General features: G+C 33.7%; 1 protein-coding gene across 1 annotated transcript in view; it reads left to right on the top strand.

Annotated features, from left to right (window-relative positions):
- Nucleotides 1-12,844, top strand: part of LOC138703589 (sorting nexin-4-like) — a 34,404-nt gene extending 21,560 nt beyond the window's left edge. Inside the window, exons 9-10 of the mRNA XM_069831601.1 lie at nucleotides 215-329; nucleotides 1,986-12,844. Coding sequence (XP_069687702.1) covers nucleotides 215-329; nucleotides 1,986-2,036 — 166 coding nt within the window. The 3' untranslated portion in view covers nucleotides 2,037-12,844. The remainder of the gene's footprint in view (nucleotides 1-214; nucleotides 330-1,985) is intronic.
- The last annotated feature ends 2,117 nt before the right edge of the window (nucleotides 12,845-14,961 follow it).

The raw sequence follows: 14,961 nt of genomic DNA, 5'->3' as shown, positions 1-14,961 counted from the left end.
CTACAATGAAATTAAATTTTTTATCTTCATGTTGTAATAAAATGTGACTAATAACAAGCTGTGCATAGAATGGAAACAAAACACAAAGTCCAATTACTCTCCACATTTCAGATATATATACAGTATTAATATACAAGTAAAATGGTGTTTCTTTCTAACATTTCACGTGTCTTCCTGGTGCTGTACACTAATGGTAGCTGTTCTATTTTTACAGTGAATTTTCAAGAGAAGCATTAATTGACATAGAAAGGTTCCAGCAGCAGAAAGTCGTGGACCTCCGTGAGACACTGGCAGGCTACGTAGTTCTTCAAATCAAAATGTGTCGGAAGGTAGGATATTATTCCAGTGATTACTATAATGTAATCATCTGTCATCTGTTACTTGTAGGTTTGGACGTTTTATTGGGTTTTGAAAAGTGAATAAAATTATGTTGCTTGCAATCAAGGTCCATTTGCATGGTCATTCCAAGCTTAATGCCACTGACTTGTGAAGGTACTTTTAGTCCTTAGTTCTGGTTTTACTTATTCTCTGAAATTATTCTTGTGGGAGACGATATACAGTTGAACCAGAACTAGTTCGAATCAGAATCCATTGTTCACGACACTACGTGTAAATATCTGGTGGGCAGAATTTACAGAAGACTGCTGAATGTGTACACAAGTTGCCCATGAAAAGAGCTGATCCACATGTCACAAACTAAACAATATCATGAAAAACCGACCGAATAAGACCATGTTATCATATGGAACATATCGAATTCCGGAGCTGTTGAGATATATGAACCTTGCGACTTAAAAGAACTTCTTTATAACCAAGATGTTACAGCATCATCGACGGTACTAAAAAAATGATTCTCATGATGTTGATCTGTAAAATTCTTTTGTCACAATACCTGAAAACGTAATGGTCACTATGACATTATTGGTTACTCGTGAATTCCTCTGAGTGACAGTCTCCATTTGTAGGACGTTAATTTTAAGGAATTTAAGCTGTTGCTTAATGTCTCTGTAAGCAAATTGCTTATTAAAAATGTCTCGTTATGAAAATAATAAATTACCTGTGTTTAACGCAGATAAGCACCATACTTCTGAAACCTATCACTGTAGCTGCAGTATCACACTAACTGTGGTCACTATAACCAAGTTCAATTGTAATTATAAATAATTATTAAGTCAGAAATGTATTATCTCAAATAATCGATGTATTCTTGACTCATCCATCAATGTAGGCAATTTATTTTTCTTATCCATTTTCTGTGCATAATAATGGACTATAATTTCTTCGGAGGACTTCTGTGATAATGTAAAGCAGTTTATTTATGTGCTTTGCATTCCATACTTCAATAAGAAATATAACATCTCATCAACCAAATGGAATGTTCAAGGTTTTCTCTTGGTGCACGAGGCTCTCAATCGAAATATACCTGTGACGTATTGAAATCTTTATGTTTCAATTATTTTCTGTTCAGAAGATCGTATTCAGCATTTTAAAGGACTTACTGCAAATTCTACAGATTTCATCTATTTTTTAAATAATTTTGAATCAGCCAACACTGGTCGCAATCACTGCAAAAGTTTCAACAAAACTGATATGCTGCGGCTGCAACCCTGAGAACCCTGTTCACACGTCGCTACTTATAAGCTCCGCGCAGCATGAAAAGGCAACGAGCAGCAGGTTCAGCAGCTGCTGCTTTTCGGATTGCACTATTGTTCACACATCACAGTACAAGAGCTGCACAGTTTTTTGCACTGCAGCGCTGCAAAAGTAGCGACTTGTGACCGTACCTTTAAGGTTGTTGATAGGAAGAAACCAATGTTTTATTTAAGACATGGGTGGCTCACAACATGTTATTTAGAGATTATATGAGTAACACATAATTTTATATTATTTTTGAAGTAATTATAAACTTATTTTTTGTAACAACCCTAATTTGTCTAGATTAAATTTATTTATCGTAATTTAATATCACTGTCTTTCTTTTTCAGGGTCTGCAGACTTGGACACACATTCGAGATTGCCTGGAGGCCATACCGTAAACAGAGTGGAAGTCGCTCTTTCCATTAGGGATGCCAACTGATGTGAAATTTCACATTCATTATCATACCAAGAAATTCGATATCAGTGCCTTATTATTAAGAAATTATATTCATGTACTTTAGATAATTTATTCGTAAGTAAATGAAGGTGGGAGGGAATAAGGCTAGATTGAGTCGAAACACTCACATTGGATAGTATTTACCCGATATCGAGTTCATTTGTCTGATATCGTGTTGATGAAATATCAACATGAATGGCATCCCTATACATTGTCTGCATCACCACTTAACTCATCACCAGGTATCTTTATGATCATTGCGCCTTGACACCATCACCATGTGTGGTACTGTAGTTGTAATGGTACATACACTCTTTCCCTCCTGCTTCTATCAGCTGGTCAAGCTTCATCAAACACCATAACGCTGTTTGTTGTGAACTTGCATACATGCTGTGCTTGAATTCCTATGGAATATTCTAATTGGTTCAAAATAAGACTTTTCTACTGTGTCCTAGAGTAGTACTTAAAACAAAAAAAAAACAAAAAAAAGAAGAAATCACACACTGCTCGTGCAGTATGAATGACTTTAAAATACTTCTAAAGATTTGTTTTTATTTGTAAGAAACAGTATGAATGAGAAATCACTTTGCTACAGTAAAATCCTTTTTAATAAATCTCTGTGGGACTGTTCTTTCTTCTTAAATGCAGGTCTTCCTTAAAAGGGGGTTTTCATTTAATATGAAGAAATAAAGGTCCGGAAGTGAAAATAAAACTCCCTTAGATCATTTAACTACATTATAATTTGCATATTCTTAATGTCCATTAAATTTACTATTAGCAAACACATATTAACAAACTTTCGCAAATGCACAATATGTTTTTGCAAAATCATAATAACATACTTTTAAATGCTGTAATTAAATTTACAATTGGCTGGACTTAGGCTAGCAGATGGCGATCATCCTCGGATTCTGTATGGGCTGTCATGCCTGGATTAATTACCGTATTTCATCACATAATCGTCGCCATGCATAATGGCCGCATCCTTATTTATAAACAAACTGGTCAGGACTTAACAATTTCACTGCATAATTGTCGCATGGATATTTCTGTTTTATCACGATCAAGAATTATTTAAAAATAACGTGCCACCACTGCAACACAAAGTGTCTTTACGTTCAAAATCGAATGTGCGAGAAACAGTAGCAGCAGCTGACGAAAGTGAATGGAATGGGGGTGTGAGATGTTAGCATCAAACCAGTAGCCAGAAATGTCTTCAGTTCAGTACAATTGTTGATTCTGAGTGTTCAAATACTTTTTTTAGGCCTAGACCAGCCATGGGTACAAGAGGGGAAGCATAAAAGGCGAATGTAGATTCCCCACCCTCCTCAAGAGTCATGGTGTGTCTCTTACTGAGATGCTCTCATGGATTCAGTCTTGCAATGGCGGAATATGTTAACTATGTAGCTGTGCACAAAAGAGCTAATCTAACTGTTGAAAAATATTTAAGTTTTTTTCAGGACACACAACATCTGATGCCTTAATTAAGCATTTTTTAACAAATTCACTATCAGAAAAACATTTAAAAGAATGTGTTATATCATATGAAATGACATAGCTTGCTTCTAATGCAGGATTGAAATTTGAGTTTTCTTCCAATTCCACATTAAAATCTTTCACCAGATCCATATATTTTGTTTTCCTATCACCATCTGAAACATAATATAAGCCTGCGATCTATATTCAAATTAGGTTTAAGCATAAGATAACACAGTAAACAGGAATTGCGTGAGAAATAAGTCTATAAAATATACATATCTTTCAAAGCCAATAATTCTGCATGAGTTTTGTAGTGCCTTTGTGCATTGTAAGCGTTTATATTTTGTAACTGTTTTTTTACAGTACAGGCAATGCATTTTATCATCTTTAAATAGCATGAAATAAGCATTCTCCCGTTTCTTTCGAAACATTCGAGTCTTCTTTTACCAGAAACGTCCATTTCGAACCTGTACAGTCGTGCAGTTGTTCAGGAGTAGTAAACGAACTGCATTCAGCACTCCGTAACCGAAGAGTGGGGGTACCTGTCATGCTCCTCTTGGTCCTGAGTGCTACGAATGCCCTTGACTGGCCTAGACCAGTCATCTTTCTGCAGACTGGCCCAGTAGTCAGACTTCAGTGTATCAGATGTACTGGTACATGTGATTCAACAATACTGTGAATGTTTTTAATAAATAAAAAAGTGTTTTAAATTCAATAACACCACAGTAATTTTTATTCTTTAAGGTATTATTCATGTTACAGTTCCAGCGTTGCCTGCTAATAACAGTTCCTCTCCTTCCCCTTTTCTGCTACGAATCACGCAACTTGACTCTGCTTGCTTGCACACTCCCTCGTTACATGGAAGCTCACTGAGAGTTGACGCGACCAATCGTTACCATTTTAATTTATTCTTCACGTAATGGTAGCACTGTATATTTTCATGTCAAAAAAGTAATAAAAGTGCAACGATTATGCGATTAAATACGGTAATTACTAGTTATTGAGATATTGGTCGTGATATATTGCTGCTATTACCACTCTGATGTGACCACAGTTGTACAGAAATCAGTCAGAAATGCTTGAAAAGAGTTCAGAATTTTGCTCAAAAAAGGTGGGGTCTATATTCGCAAATTTAATGGAGTATGTTCTTTAGGAATCAGTTACATTGGTTTTACAGTAGGTACTTCTGCTAGTACTTTTGAAATTACTCCTTAAAACAGGGATGTTAAAACGAGATTTTACTGTATTTCCTTTAACATATCATTATTTTAAACAACTGGATCGTAGTGCGGTACAGTGAAACCTCTCCTTACGGACACCTCCAAGATACGGACAGATTTTTATGTTCCAACTGAAATAATATAGAAATAATTATGAATTTAACTCTCGTTTACGGACACTCTCAGACACGGACAGCTATTTCACAGTCCTACAGCTTGCTTTACCTCCTGACTACGGACAGAACTTGGATTTCAAGACATAATGTGTTATAAAAATCTAACATTTAGTTTTGAGAACTGTACAGAAATTCTTTAACATGAAAGAAGACAGTAAGGGTCTCATAGGCTACCATTAGCCCAGCCGGCTACCCCTTGTTAACTGGAAGCGGTTGGATAAACAAAATCATAAAATTTAACCTGTTTGATGGATCCAAGGTTTCCGCGATCGTGAAATTGTATTCAACACATGATAGGGTTAGTAGGATTATTCTCTTCACTTCAATCAGTTGTTCTATTTCGAGAGACATGGCACCTGAACGTAAAGGTTAATTTGGAAACTCTAAATTACAGTACTGCATAACTGTAGACCTAGAATAAAATTGCCTTACACAGTACTGTATTTTCCTTTTTCGGTCTTATCTACTGTAGTTCAAAGTTGCAAAGAATTTACTGTAGTACAGTAGACTGTATTTAGAATTAAACTATAGTAATACATTTCATTAAAGCGTGAAGGGATACATAATGCATATTATAAATTTAATGTTAGATTGGGGAGCCTCCCTCCCAATTAAGGACACCTCCAAGATGCGGACAGATTGTTACGTCCCTTCGATGTCCGTAAATGAGAGGTTTCACTGTATTTGAATAAGTTGCAATTGTTAGACAAGGGATATTTCGATTTAAAAACGAGATACATCCTGCAAGTCCATCCTCTTCTTCCAGAAAATAAACTTTGGGTATTTTAATGTTACAGTGGTATGTCAAGTGACACTTCGTTACAACACCACTTACTACTCTATTCAGACTTCAGGAAAGCATGATTTGAAATAAACATAGAAATCTTTCCATTTTTTGCAAAAACTGTAAAAACGGAATTATGAATAGTAATTGATAAATGTGTGACCTTGCTGTAAGATACTCAGTGATCAACCCACATATGAGAGCAGTATCTACTTTTTAATATATCATGTAAAAAACATGGTGATTAACTTCAGTAAGCACTAAATAGTGAATGAAATGCTGATGGTAAAGATTTCAGACTATATTTTGCAATGTGGAAAAGTGAAATAGTGGGGGGAAGAGGATTTGGATGGAATTAGCCATTGGATATTTTTGCACCTTCATTTAAACGTTCTTCTTCTTCTTCTTCTTCTTTTTCTTCTTCTTATTATTATTATTATTATTATTATTATTATTATTATTATTATTATTTCTGCTACTGCTGCTGCTACTACAACTATTACTACTACTTTTTCTCGTCATATTATTAGTACAACGGCAGTTGTGAAGTTCTGGCCTGATTCTGTTGACAGGTTGGGTTGTATGACGTCACACAAAGCATGCTTTTGGTAATCACAGAAAGCATGGAAGTCTGTACTGGTATTATGATGACGTAATATTGTGATTTAAATGTATGCATTAAGTGTGTTCATCAGTGATTTAAAAAATGTAGGTAACTAATATGAACCATTAATAGAACATATTTTTGTATTTCAACGTTTGTACTAGTGTTGCATTGTCGTTTGAGTTGTGGTGGCTTGCTTGTTACGAAGGCAAGCATTTTTAGATTATGTGAACAATTTGAACTTCTATAACATTATATATTCAGTTACCAGTATTTATTTTTGTCAGTGGTATTGGCTGTAATTTACAAAATGGGACGAATGTGTAGTGTGCCAGGTTGTATGTGTAATTACCGCTTAAGTAAGGAAGGGCCCATTTCAACATTTGGTTTTCTTTCTGATAAAGACGAAAAAAATGGATTCGTGCTTTACATCGAGCAGATTTTGAATCTGGTAAATGTCTGCATTAACATTTTGCTAAAATTCATATATGTTGCTGGGTAACTTTCGGTGCTGGACCCCGGACTCATTTCACCGGCATTATCACCTTCATTTCATTCAGATGCTAAATAACCTAGATGTTGATACAGCGTCGTAAAATAATCCAATAAAATAAAATAAATTCATATATGTAGTTCGGGTAGACACTTCAAAAAGACTTATATTTACTTGAGTGATGTATAGAGGGATTGAAACAACCTACAGATTTCATATTTCAAATTGTTGTGGAGAGCTACACATCATTTCAGACTTTGATATCCTCTGAATTTGAAAGTGTATTTTTGAACGGCGTAACTCACAGGATGTTTATAAACCTTTTTGAAATGAAAGTCGAAGATATGGGATTTGATTTTTATGACAAATGTACTGTTTGTGGTGTGGTGTTAATGATCGTTCTTAGAAAGATCTGCCATATTCTGGGAAACATTTTAGGAAATAATTACTCAAAAATAATTAATAACAATGCTCTGCACTCAAATGCAAAATAATGACATTTATAGCACAATAATTCTCCTACGGTCAATGTGAGTAGCCTAATTCATCTGAGGTTTTACTATATTTGAAGTAGTCTACTGTATTATTTTCTTATATTAAAATTAATTTTGAAAATGTTTATTTGAATTTTTTATATGTAGAACTCTTTGACTTCATTTTTTGCCATATTACATAAAAAACAATTGTATCTGTATATGAATTAAGCTATCCGTGTGCGAGGCATAAGCATGTCTGTTGTGACGTCACAGCTACTGGTGTAAGGCCTGTAACTTTACGATGGCCACAGTACAACAAATAAGAACGGTCTTGTAGACATGTTCCTGTCCTTTTACTCTACTGCTTTTGTGAGATATTCAAAGTTTGATGAAATATCGCAGAAGTTGATAGGATGACAGATTTCTGCACCACGAGCGGATTCTACTCTCTCACGGGGAGCTATATCACTTCTCTTCAACCCCTTTCTTCCCCGCCGAACACCGTGCAGAGTTGATGCCATAACGGATGAATATTAAGCATTCCCATTCAGAGTTTGGAATCGCTCCCAGTGCCCAGCTTTGCTTTAAACTGTAGTATAGCTTCTTGAATGTTGTGTTTGAGAGAATGATTGGTATCATTTCTATATGTTGTTGGCCCTACATGGATTTTAGTTTGTCTGCTAAATCTCTTATATTACTTGGGTAGACTTTTCGGTATAAGATTGATTGATGATTTTGTTTATTTCGTACTGCTATATATCATTGAAGTAGGTTGTTTTCCTCAGCTTATTAGTAAAAGTTATGTTTGAACTTTTATGCTGTATTATTCCATCAGTTGTTATACTTGTATTCTAGTGGTGTTTGTATTTAGGAATTTCCAATACATTTTGTGGTTTATATTCTAAGATAGAAATCTATTAATAGATACTTGAAGCTGAAAATAATACATCCTTGGTTTTTCATTAGTAAGGAAAAAGCGAGACATTGGTAGCCAGAAGTTAAAATTCCGTGGTAACGGTATGGTTGTGTAATTGATAGTTTTGTGATTTCTCACTCATACTGAATGCAAAGGGATTAAATTGTCAACCATTTAAAACATTTTTATTTTATATCAATTAGTGAACTTGAATAAGGTTCAGCAAAATAAAAAATGAATTAATTATTAGAAGATGGCTGTCCTATGATATGCAAAATGTATTAATTGTGTGATTTCTCTTTTCTCTGCTGCTATATACCTTGTGTATAGTAAAGAGATCTGCCCAATAAAAAAGAGATAGATTAGCAAAATTAGCATTAGTGAAAAAATCCACCAATTGGCTGTAAAAGATAAGGCTGTTGTCCATTTCCATCATTTCGGGAATTTAATATTTATTTTTCATTTGCCAGAAAATTTGTTTTCCCCACATATCATGTGGAGAATCTTGGTATTCCTTGACACTTTACTGAACATGTTATGATCTCTGATGAAAGTTCTTATATGTGAATCGAATTACATTTGTTTATAAGCTATATATATTTGTTACTCACTTCGGATCTGTAGTTTATGATCTTCATTTTTTACTTATTTTGTATAAATCGTTCCATTCATTCTATTATAATTCCAGAACTGTGAACTTTTGAAGCATTGCATGCCATTCTATAACATTGCTACTTTCTTGTAGTCATCAGAAATATATTACTATACTATAAACAAATTTTTCAAATCTTATGCATTTATGTAGTATGGAATTGCATAACATGTTGTGATGGTGAGATTCGTCAAATAGATAATTGAGTGCAGCTACGTCAACTTTGTGTAAAATACTATACTCGATCATTCTTTGAATATTATTTACTCATATATATATAACGCATATGTATTTTTTTCATACATACTGCTGTTGCCAACTAATGTACTCTTGTCTTTGAGATATGTATTCTATTTATTAATGTACATAAGAAGTATGAAAATGATAGTAATTTAATCTTTAATTTCATTTGATTTTGTGAAGTCTTCATTGTTACAGAGAAATTGAGTTGCACTGATTCAGGTGTGTCACATGCTAAAAATACATCTTTTATTTGTTAGAAAATGTTGATGTGATCTGCAGCTCCTCAACTTTTTGAGGATAAAATTTACTGTTCTGTCCTCAGACACTTAAAATTTGTTCATTCGTTTTTTCACTGTGAACTATTTATCGTAATACTTTAAGAATGTTAATTATTTGTTACATATCTTCTTTGTTAACTGTTTTCAAATTTCTTAAAGATGTAAAAGTTTACAGATATGTATTGGCACAAAAAATATAATCTTTATTCATTGTAAACTGTTTCTCGTAACATGTTGACGATAACATTACTTCATTTGCCTGTTACATATAATATAAATACATAATTTAAATATGATTAATTGGAATCATAGAATGTTTAACTAACCTTTGAGATATATATAGAGAAGAAATGAATATATTAAAGATTCATAAATGGTGTATTTTTTAAATTTTAAGTATGATAATGTTTTAAATTTGTAGAACGTACTACAAAATTGACTTAATTGTTGTTATTTGAATTCCATAGAAAAATATTTTATGTTTGGCCTGTAGCTTCTTCCTATTCTTCACTGCATTTCAAGTAATGTTGATGTGTTAAAATCGGACAAGTATCAGAAGACTGTATCACAAGACTGGGGTTTCGAGACTGACATTTTGGTGTAAGAAGAAATGTTTTAATTCTGATGCTGATTTTTATATGGGACTACTCTAAATTAGAAAAGTGTGTTTCATTTATTTTCCTTTTAAAAGTGTAACTCTTAGTATAATATTGTCGGTGTAAAATAGGATACTTTTATTGATGTTTGTTTCATCTATAAAATAATTTTTCCATAATTTAAACTGATGAAACTTACTAAATTATGCCATAAAATGATGTAAAGAAGAACACCATATCATGCATTTACTATGAATTATGTTTGTTTTTTTATTTGTTATTGTTTTGTTGTTATCTATATAAGTGGGCAAAATGTATGTTGAAGAATGTTAAATAGAAGACAGTAGCTGGAAAATATAGTGTAATAGATCAGATATGTTCATTGTTAGTTCATTCATATATCGTTGAATGTTTTCCTTTGCATTCATTCACGTATGTTGGACTCTTATTTGATGTAGCAGATACATGAAAAACCACTGGGAAACCAAGAATCTCCTTCAAGTTAAAGTGTCTGTGTGTTCGATATTATTTATGTATTATAATTATTTATAAATGTTTGTATGTCTCTTCATTATTATTTGACATAATAGTGTACACTATGACTGATTATGAACTACCTGGTAAATAATTTTCATATGTTTATTATATACAGGGCTTTAAAGTAGAGTTGAAGTGTGCAATAATATGTTTTTTGAATGATGCTGTATATGATGTAAATGTTTAATTTATATACGATAGCGATTATAGATTTATTTGTGGACCAATAGAAAAAAATATATAATATATATTTAAGATGTATATGTTTGCAAATGTATGTATTGTGATGTGTTGTTACATGTAGTTTCATCTGTGAGATGAAACTTGTGATGTTTGGTTGTGAATCTCATTATGTGGCATTTAATGCTATTGTAACACTGAAGAGATTTGCTCCTGCTAATTGTCGCACGTTTAATTTTTTTTTTTCCTATACTTATTGCTCGAATAATTTATTTTCACACTCAGACAAGGCCCATATTCATACTCTTTGTCATGGCCCACAATGTACAACAGGTATTAATTGCATACGGGTTATATATCCTATTATAAATGTTTATATACAAAATGGCCCATGTCAAAAGTACAATGTCATAAAATCTCTTGTGTTGAAAATAAAAACAACATGGTAAATTTTGTGTAATGTGTATTCTTTATAAAAGCTGAAGAAAGGAAAGAAGGAAGCAGATAAAGCTAGTTGTTTACAGGCACAGATTAAATATCCATGAATTATAACATATACCCATATGCAAGGACACAAATATGTGTATTCTGTGCATGTTGGTAAATCTAAAGAAAGATGAAAAAAAGCACTCTTGAGAATGGATCAAGTTGTAAGTCCTAATCTTTGATGGTGGAAGTTCTGCATGACTGCTTAAATGGCTGCCTATTGCGAGCAAATAAGGTGCATTTTCATTTCTATCCCACATTTGTTTATTAAAGTTGCGTAAAATAAATTGTTGTACTCTGAAGTGATGAATTTATTTCAGATTCGGATTGAAGGTGTGGTACTTAATGAAATTAAGGTTTTGTGGCAATTAAGTCTATAAAAAACATGCATGCAACTGCACATGCCACAATAACTTACGAACATTCTTGAAAATACCACATGTAGCATATTTTATGAATTTATTTTTTCATGTCCTTCAGACAACAAACCATGCTTTCGTGTATTGAATATTGGTATTACTGGTTGCACTGAGAACTGGCATGTATTCTGAACACATGAAGTCATATCTTAACAATAAAAATGTTCGATTGTTAATACATCTAAGAAGTAAAGTTATGACTTTCCACTTTGACAGCTCTTTCTGCTTGTACTGAGGAGTAGGGTGTAACTTTATGTTACCAGTTTCTTGTAAATTAATACGAAATAATACATGAAAAATTAAAAAAAATGTTCTGGTAAGAATATGGTAACTTCACTTAAGAGCTATCAGTCAAGGAGTATTAGGCAGACTATCAGATATTTAAATCATTATAGAAATGAGTTATTTTACATAAACTTTAAACTCGGAGAAGTTTTTACATAAATGTTGTTGTCTAATGTTTGGCCCTTGGAAGTGAAGCCATTAGCTCTCTTGCTCTCCAGTATTTCTCTATTATGGATCAAGCAGATAAGGTTTGGAGATGGCCTTCAGTCATTTCTTCTTGTTGATCACATAGAGGGCAGTTTGGGTTATCGTAAATTCCCTATTTTGTTTAAGTGCTTTGCTAAACAGTCGTGTTCTGTGATGCCTAAATTTTGCGAGGTGCTTAAGGGATGATTTCTGGCTTATTGATAATGATATTCCACTTTTTGTCCTTGGCTTTTTTGTGTAGTTCTTGGTAGTGTTGGTCTTTACATTTGTTTTTAATTATTGTTTTTATGCATGTGAAGAGTAACTTTTTATTCTTCTTTACAGCTTTTCTTTGCAAGAAGATCAGTGGTTTCGTTGCCAGAGATTCCACGATGTGCTGGTATCCATGGTATCGATTGTAGTTTTTTTTTTTTAATTACGAACAAAGTACGGTAATTTTTTAACTCTCAGTTATTTGAGTACTGGTAGGCCTATATTACAAAATAGAATGCTGCTTCTTTTTTTTCCTTAAATTCATGTGACGTTAGTAATCGATATGCCAAAGTGGAAAACCAAATTATCAACTTAATACAAAACATTAAATATAACAATGTAATGCGCATATTTAATGCAACGCTGTTTCCAGGACAATATAATTTATTAACTTCATTAGTCATGGGACCAGTTGTGTACAATCAGATTGTTAATATAACAATAAATGTATAATACATTCCTTGAACACCATTTCTGACATTACCAGTACTGATTAAGCTGTTTAGGAACTGTTATGCCTTACAATTGAAGGACTAAACGAATAATTTAACACATGATATTGGGTGTGCAATCTAGATTTCTCATGATTATGCCATTACCTATGGCATGTGAACATGGGACCACCCAGTGACTTGTGTGTAATTTGGGGGTGGTTTTCAGCTTATCCGAATTAAGAATACAGCAGGCTTCACGTAAAATTGTATCATCACTGCCCCCCCCCCCCACGTTATTTACGAATCTTGTTTTATGGTGTACCTAACCTAAGATTTAATTCATTGACCTGCCACTTCAGTAATAAAATTTTGCTTGTGCGATAATAATAGATTTTTGCGAAGAATGTATCGAGACTTTCCCGTCGATATCCTTGCGTAAAACTGCTCTCAAGGTTGTAAATTGCATTATTATGAGTTCAAGAATGTATCCTATAGATAGAGCGATTATTGGAGTTTTTCTTTGAGGGAATTTTTAGTGACAAAGTACTAACGGGTTTTCAAGGAAGGCTACTTTTTAAGTCGTGAACAGATGTGTTGCTGTGTTAGATAAGTGTATTTCATGAACACAATAGCATTAGTAAGAATAAGTTTAATAGTAAACAAACATTTGAAATTAATATGCAGAGACAGGGATATTTGCAAAGTATGGGGAAAAATGAAAAAGAGCGGTAGGTCTACGTTACTGGTCGATCAATTCTCGAATTGGCGGTCCGGGATGATTGTAACTTGGTGTGATAATGGGTGTTGCGCGAGTTATGTGAAAATCCGTGCGGTTATTATTTATGAACATAAAAATTGTTCAACATATTTGCTGACATATTCTATTTTTGTTTCGTTTTCACTTCAGCTGCTTGCAAGTCAACAATAAAGGTATTGATTCACAGAATATCTATTTATGTACAGGTGTCTTATAAGTCACCATTTTCAAATGATAACTTGTTTATCTGCAAACAGATTCTGTTCTAATTAGTATTACTGTACACTTCATTCCTCGAGATTTTGTTTGATATAATTTAATATCCACTTAAGTTCCACCATTGCGGACACATTTCCATAAACGAACTGGTATGTTATAGCTACTGCTGACTGCAGTCTGATGAGGCAGTGATTCACAGGTAATCCTACAACTCTTATTGGGCGGGTGAGAATTCTCACGAATTGAAAAGGTGCAGGGGCGTTTGTAGATAAGTGTAGTATCGGGTCACAATGAATGCCAAAACAAATGTGGAACTGCTGTAAAATCGTGTGTAGCCAGTAGGCAGTGGCGGCTCGTGGGTATTGAATGCAGGGGAGCTGCATACAAAAATAAACCATGCAACTTACCTTATTTAAAGATTAGTTCCATGCGCCTTGTCTTGTAGGTTGCAAACTTTTGAATCGTCTTCTTATTAAAATCCGATATGTCGTTTAACATAGTCTTTACAATGGAAAACATAGCTAATGCGGTCAGTCTCTCTTCTCTCATCGTATTTCTAAGATAGGATTTTACTCTCTTCAAACACGAAAAGCAGCGTTCTGGTTCGGAAGTTGTCATTAGTATGGTGAAGCCTGCAAGTTCTCAGATAGAAGAAACTGCAAGAGTTTGACTGCGTCACTGATATTTCTGAATTCTTGTCTCTGATACAACACAGTGAGTTCCGTTTTTAGTTTGTCTTTATCGAACATTGGAAAAAGCTTCACACATACATTTAGGTCATTTTCAGGAAATGAACTTTTGTAGCATTCAAATTTTTCTTGACACAGAAGAGAAGATAGGCCTAATATCAAATTATCTATGAACTGGAATCGGGTGTTAGCTTGTGTGATAATGAGGTCACACACTTCCTTTGGCTGCCGCAACCCTTGTCTGAATCCCTTCGACCTTACGACGCTTTTTAGGGTTTTCATTTTCACAGATCTCGTTGCTCAACATTACTGTGCATGAACAACATTTACTGTTCTTATTTTAAAACTGCATCCTGATGCCCCAGCTGAAGGAATTGCCTTTGAAACTCATAATCTAATACAGACTGTGTGGAGATCGAGGGAAGAAAGCAGGGTTACTGGATAAATTAGCAAAAAATATGCGAGAATTTGTATTTTGTTTAGT

Source organism: Periplaneta americana, chromosome 7 (genome assembly GCF_040183065.1).
Source record: "Periplaneta americana isolate PAMFEO1 chromosome 7, P.americana_PAMFEO1_priV1, whole genome shotgun sequence".
NCBI lineage: Eukaryota > Metazoa > Arthropoda > Insecta > Blattodea > Blattidae > Periplaneta > Periplaneta americana.
This window is presented reverse-complemented; position numbering and strand designations above follow the sequence as displayed.